The 7,500-nt window shown below is 29.9% G+C and overlaps 1 protein-coding gene across 1 annotated transcript in view; it reads right to left on the bottom strand.

Moving 5' to 3' along the window:
* LOC137626920 (neuroligin-3-like) overlaps positions 1–2,443 on the bottom strand; it is a 60,753-nt gene extending 58,310 nt beyond the window's left edge. Inside the window, exon 1 of the mRNA XM_068357905.1 lies at positions 2,392–2,443. Within this exon, the coding sequence (XP_068214006.1) occupies positions 2,392–2,443 (52 nt within the window). The remainder of the gene's footprint in view (positions 1–2,391) is intronic.
* Between the last annotated feature and the right edge of the window lie 5,057 nt (positions 2,444–7,500).

Genomic DNA, 7,500 nt, shown 5'->3' with positions numbered 1-7,500 from the left:
TAATGGAATAGAAATATGATTTTTATATAGTTTTATATGTGAGGGAAGAATATTTTTCATTCAAGATTGATATTGTTTCTTTATGTTATAATAACGATGAGAAGAATAGAAAAGTAGAAAAAAAAATCCAAATGCATATAATTATAATAATGATAATACAAATTTTAATAATAATAATAATAATAATAATAATAATAATAATAATAATAATAATAATAATAATAATAATAATAATAATAATAATAATAGTAATAGATTGAAAGTTTTTTATATTCTGAACCATATGCATCGCTAAGCCTTTGCTGTCTCTTATCCAATCTCCCACGTTTCCATAACTCTTCTATCACCAAAGGTGTTTGTTAGAGTGTAGGATATTTCATCAAAAGGATATCGATGCATTTCATCATCTGCAGGATATTGCAAGCTTTCCAAATTCATCGTTCCACGAACACTCCTTTCCATCCCAAAGTATATCTATAAGGATATTGATGCAAAGGATTTACTCGATACGCTTCCTTGTTTGTGGGGTTCGTTCAGTTTAGAAAAAAAATGTAGTTATTTCGTGTTGTCAGGGATCGTTCAGTATGGTATGTTGCATATTCTGAAATAATTTGATAACAACATTACAGATATATATTTCTTCTATTTACTAAATTCTATAAGACTTAAGTTTTAGGAATTCAATATTGACTACTAATTATATCACTGATAAATATTCCCATTCCCCTAATTTGACATTATCTAAATGCACAAATAAGTCATAACTTAAGGAGGCAAAGTTGGAATATTGAAGATGGCGTATAAAACTTTAAATTCTGTCCCTAAAAGTTCCAGAATCATTTATTGGAGGGAAATTGCGATGAAATGAGTATTCCAAACAAAGAGTTTTAATCGAAAATTCGATCTTGTATCTCCAGAGACTTTACAATAAAGGTACGATGGTCGTGCAATTTAATAAAATATTGAGAAGTGTTGAGATACTACCGCTAGTGGGTTATGGGATCCTTTGACTGGCTACACAGTACTACATTGGATCCTTCTCTCTGGTTACGGTTCATTTTTCCTTAGCCAACACACAAACCGAATACTCTGGGTTATTCTTTACATATTCTCCTCTGTCCTCATACATATGAAAACACTGAGATTACCAAACAATTCTTCTTCACCCAAGGGGTTACTGTACTGTAATTGTCCAGTAGCTACTTTTTTCTTAGTACGGGTAGAAGAAACTCTTTAGCTATGGTAAGCAGGTCTTCTAGGAGAGGAACACTACAAAATCAAACCATTGTTCTCTAGTCTTGGTTAGTGCCATAGCCTCTGAACCATAGTCTTCCTCTGCCTTATATAAGAGTTCTCTTGTTTGAGGGTACACTCGGATAAACTATTCTATCTTATTCCTCTTCCTCTTGTTTTGTTAAAGTTTATATAGTTTTTATTGGATATTTTTATCTCAATGTCGTTTCTCTTCTTAAAATATTTTATTTTCCCTTGTTCCTTTCCTCACTGAGGTATTTCATCTGTTGGAGCCCCTGGCGTTATAGCATCCTGCTTTTCCAACTAAAGTGGTAGCTCTCTCTCTCTCTCTCTCTCTCTCTCTCTCTCTCTCTCTCTCTCTCTCTCTCTCTCTCTCTCTCTCTCTCTCTATCTCTCTCTCTCCTCTAATATAATTCGGGAGAAATAACAATCGTGTTCACAAAATACTTCTCTATTCAATCACAGCCAGAATTCCTAATCTGCATTAGAGATCATAATCTAGATATCAAATCAACGTGAGATCTTATCTCTTTAATTGATCCAAAATTTAAAACTCTTATGTTAATGAAGACGAATTTGATATTCACATATCTCCATGAACAACAAAACTGTAATGGTGATTTAAAGTTACGGATTTATTGCTGTTTGATGAACGACAGATTATTCTTGTAAGGAGACAGTGAAAAGCTAATGAATCATCTAAGATAAAAAGGATGACAGGAACGCAACGGAAATATAAAGCTTCAGATTTTTGACTGAAGGATATAAAAAGATCACTCAAATTCCTGGCCAGGAAATAATTACTTTAAAATTACGTATCTATCTATCTATCTATCTATCTATCTATCTATCTATCTATCTATCTATCTATCTATATATATATATATATATATATATATATATATATATATATATATATATATATATATATATATATATATAATATATATATATATATATATATATATATATATATATATATATATATATATATATATATATATATATATATATATATATATATATATATATATATATATATATATATATATATATATATATATATATATATATATACAGTATACACAGATAATCTTATATATAACTTGGAATCTTATGACAAAAAACTTTACTCACCTTTGCCTTCAATAACCCTTTCGTACTCACATAGCCACATAGCCACTCTCATACTCCTCAGAGAGCCGGACATTGACTTCTATGTTCTTAGCTATTCGTCACATTACATAATCTAATTCTAATACTGTGGCTATAGAGTGATGACCCACCTCAAGGATAGTCCAGCCTTATATTTACTCACATATATATGCCAAAAATCACCAAACTTTCATTCAGCTTCATATATACCGGCATCCTCCTGTCAGAGTCTTAATTTCTTTCTATTACTTTATTATTCCTTAAAACAGGGAATTCTGAAAACAGACCAACAAAAGAGTGAGGAAAATATTATAAGAGAGGAGAAATTCGTTCGGAAATAGGATGTTATCTATAAGTTTAATGTCACGTAACAACAATGGATATAAATAACTAAATATAACACAGATATGGAAGTATTATTGGGTTACTGTAATGATTTTTTATTGTGAATAACTAAAGAAAATGTGGTTCTCTATTCTGGGTTTTTTTACGTATGTATCTATCATGAAAACATATAGTATTAATTCATGTATTTATAATCACAATCATTTATTAAATTGATATTATATTCAAATGTCGATTTCGGAATCAAATACAGAAAATAACTTGTTCATAATATATCTCTTGTGGTCGTCTATAAAATCATATAATTATAGCATGACGCTTTAAAAGTCCTATATAAAAGATTATGAAAATACCTTAAAATATTAAGCGTATATATTTTTCCTTGAACTTCCACAACCACAATAGGTATTGAACAACCAATCGTTTATCCGGTGTGAATTACTTGGCGAGAATGTTTTGTCCCCCTCGCCTCTACAACTCCAATCAATATAATCTAAATTCTACAAAAGTGCACGCTAGGTCCATCTATCGGCAGAACAGGAAAGCAGTACTAATATATCCTTGGGAAGCTCATGACGTCATAACAGGGTGACACCATTATCACCGAGGGTCGAAAATGTATATACAGTGCACTCGAATTATAGGATTCTTATTAGGAATCAAATTACGTCTATACATATGCAACATGTGCATTTACATAATTTATATGATGACGCGTTATTATAATGAAAAAAACGATAATCATATCAAGTAAAAATAGTCATTTAAAGATAAAATAACAACCTTACTCCGCCATCTAGTAAAATAGAATCATCAATCTAGGATTTGAGTGTTTATAGTGACATCTATTGGTGTTCAAAATAATCACTTTAAACCAGACTTCAATGTCCTTGCTTCGGAAAACTGATATATGACGTAGAGTTCTGTCCTGACCACGAGCGCTGCTCGCCCTACACTAAACTATGGAATGACGTGAAACAACCATTACTTTGATTAAGATATTTTAAACCTAATTTACCTATAGTATAAGATATTTGTTTGTAACCTGAGGAAATATGTCAATAAAAGATATTCTTTAATAGGGCGAAAAGTTCTAAAACAATAGCTGTTGGTTATTATCGATATTCATAATGTAATAATAAAGGAAGTAGTTTAAAGCCACTATATCTACCATTATAATTGACCAGACATCTCTCTCTCTCTCTCTCTCTCTCTCTCTCTCTCTCTCTCTCTCTCTCTTCACAGCCTAGACTATGAAATTTAAATATATAGATTTAATTTTCACAATAATTACAGTTGTGATATGTTTATAAAATTTGAGTGTAATCTTAATTTATACTTTTGGATGAGTTTAATATTTTAAATGATTTATGTATATAAATATTACCTAGATGTCAGTATTGAGGGATCATGATAGCATCTTCCAAATAAGAATAATATCAACAACAACAAAAACAACAACAATAATAATGATAATATTAATAATAATAATAACCTGAGAACTACAATTACATAGTAATATTTATTGACTTAGAATTATGTTATTATTCACTCACATCGAGTAAGCATTAAGTATTATGCATTAAGCAGTATGTGATATGTATTACCAACCTTCAAAGACCCATATTAAAGCACATATTGACTTGGCTCCTCCCACTTTTTCTCCTCTTTCTCTTTGTAATTGAAAGAATAATACTTAGGGATAACATGGAATTATTCCTGCTGAATTTAGATATTTAGAAGAACAGCTCATAACAATTCCCTAGGATTACGTATCATTGAAACAAATACCCGACACATTAAGCCCGATTGGAGACAGGATCAGACGTGTTTTAATCATACAAAAAGCAGATATGTTGAGTAAAGTGAGAAATAAGCCTTTATTGGAGATGAAAGATCGTGAATAAACTCATGTTTGGGTCCTTTCTATGTTATTCATTAGGACTCAAGAAAGCTCTTATGTAAGACCTTTTTTTTCCTGCACTAAAATGAAACACTGTGATTGGCTGGGGGAAGTCGTCGTTATCAAATGTGATTGGTCGTCCTCAACTTCTGGATTTCTGAATTTAGTTTAAATCTGAAACAGTATTTGATTTGAGTAGGCATTTGTTGGCAAAGGACCTCTATATGATTTCAAAAAAGTAATTAGATATGTTGATATATATATATATATATATATATATATATATATATATATATATATATATATATATATATATACGTGTGTATGTTTGTGTGTATATCAGTATAAAATGCAAATAACTTTTGTTTTCAATTGAAAAATCAAATTAGGTATTTTTTGTTTTTATTTTAAGTTTTATTTTGATTTTCATTTGTTTCCAATACCATTCTTATTCCTCCAACAACTCCTCAAACTCACATAAGTAAACACTAATTCTATATCGTCCACTATATCTACAATTCTACATGCTCAACGTCACATAGTTATGTAGACACCTTTATTTCTTTTATTATTGTTCCTTTTGCCATGGTAACTGAGAAGCTTTAGATACGAGTTGAATTGTCCCATTCATTCTGTGATGGATGACACAAAGAGGAGTTCTTGGAGAAAAGAGACCCTGAATTATTGTGTTGGAGAAATTGAATTTTATCACTTCAGAAATTCGATTGCATTAGCCTTTGGTTTGGGTACAATGTCTTTGGGGGTAGTTTTTAGTAATATATCTTTATATAACACCAAAAATTATGATTTTAAAAGTGTTCACACAGACTGAAAAATGATGAAGCATTGTGCAAAATATAATGCCTAAGAATCGTGAAAAATTAAAAGAGGAAAAATAATTCAAAACCAACTCTTCTCTTAATAATGGAAAATATGGCAATTGAAGTTCAATGATGTGAGGATGAACGCAATAATGTGACTATATACACAATCACACAAGAGAACACACGCACTTACATATATACAAAAACCACAAATGCAACCATTTCTAGTCTATCTCATAAGAAAGGCCCCAGATATGTCCTTATTCATGTTTGGGCTTTGGTCATTTTCCATCATCACGCTGACCACTGCAGACTGGTGATGGCGGCAGATTTTGATATAATCGGTCATAGCACCCTTTTATACATCCATCATATATATATATATATATATATATATATATATATATATATATATATATATATATATATATATATATATATATATATATTATATATATATATATATATATATATATATATATATATATATATATATATATATATATATATATATATATATATATATATATATATGTACACACACACACACACACATATATATATATATATATATATATATATATATATATATATATATATATATATATATATACATATATATGTATATATATATATATATATATATATATATATATATATATATATATATATATATATATTTGTATGCGTTTGAGTGTCTTTTCATGACACTGTAGTTGGGAATGTCTTGAAACTACTGGTACATACAATTGAACAACATGAGACAGTAATCATGTTTTAAAAAAAATTGCAAAAGATGAACACGAGGGTTGAAAGAGATGTTTTCCTTAAAAAGTTCTCAGGATGAGATTTGGTCAGCCAAAATATCCTGGAGAAACCTCATCATTTGTCACTTGAGATGGATCAACGTTCGTCAATAGATGGAGCTGACAGATTATTCCTTCTCTTGTGAAAGAGACCTTTAGGAAAGTAATACTCTTTTCTATATTGGATGTCTCTTGGGTTAGGATATTGGATAGACCACATAGAGGAACATTGTTATTTCACCCTTTTCATTAGTACTGAAGAGTGTTTTCAAATAATTTCTCTCTCTTTCTCTCTCTCTCTCTCTCTCTCTCTCTCTCTCTCTCTCTCTCTCTCTCTCTCTCTCTCTCTCTCTCTCTCTCCTTTATTGTTTATACCATTTGTTGTTATTGTCCCTCCTCTACATTTATTTCCTTTCCATTCTCTCCAGACAAAAGGTCGGGACACACAGACACATGGGAGGTTCCTGAATACAGCTTGCATAAGAATATCCCATTATGCAGAATCAGCCATGACTCAAAGAGAAGAGTGCCGATTTCAATAATACCAAAACATTGTTCTAGAATAGAATATTCTAGTTGGATTCGTATGACTGCCATCTAGATGTATTTTGTAGTTGTATTTTATCGTTGCAGTTTCCATATGCATTCTAGATTTTAAAAGAGGGTTATTTTTTAATATGGTTATCATATTTACAAAAAAGATTTAAATAAAATTTAGTCATTCCTACAATAGGATTATATTCCTTGCATTGTAATTATTATTTTGATTACTATTTAGTCCAAAGAGAGGTGGTATATATGTATATTCATATTTGTTGTACGACTTACTCATCAATGGAGAATCATATCGTATTTTTAATAGACTCTACAATAATGTCCTTATATCAAAAGACCAACAGAGTCAATTCTTATTATGAAGTAGATTTTATTTATCTAGAATCAATCCATCAAACGATATTATTTTGAAGAAATTTCTAATCAAATATAACAATCTTTATTCTCAAGGGAATATAACTTTGCAGAAAGAGTTCGTCTAAGAAACATCACCTAAAACTTATCTCTAAAAAGAGAAACAAAACCTGTACATATCCATCTACAATTACCTGTTCATATAATGCAGTCAGTAATTATTCAAAGCATCATGTAATCTATCGACAACGAAAGAAAGATATTTATAGACACGTGAAAGCCTATAATTAATCAGCTAATGGTG

The sequence above is a fragment of the Palaemon carinicauda genome, chromosome 34, assembly GCF_036898095.1.
Source record: "Palaemon carinicauda isolate YSFRI2023 chromosome 34, ASM3689809v2, whole genome shotgun sequence".
Classification (NCBI taxonomy): domain Eukaryota; kingdom Metazoa; phylum Arthropoda; class Malacostraca; order Decapoda; family Palaemonidae; genus Palaemon; species Palaemon carinicauda.
Note: the sequence above shows the minus strand (reverse complement) of the source record. Positions and strands in the feature narration are given on the sequence as shown.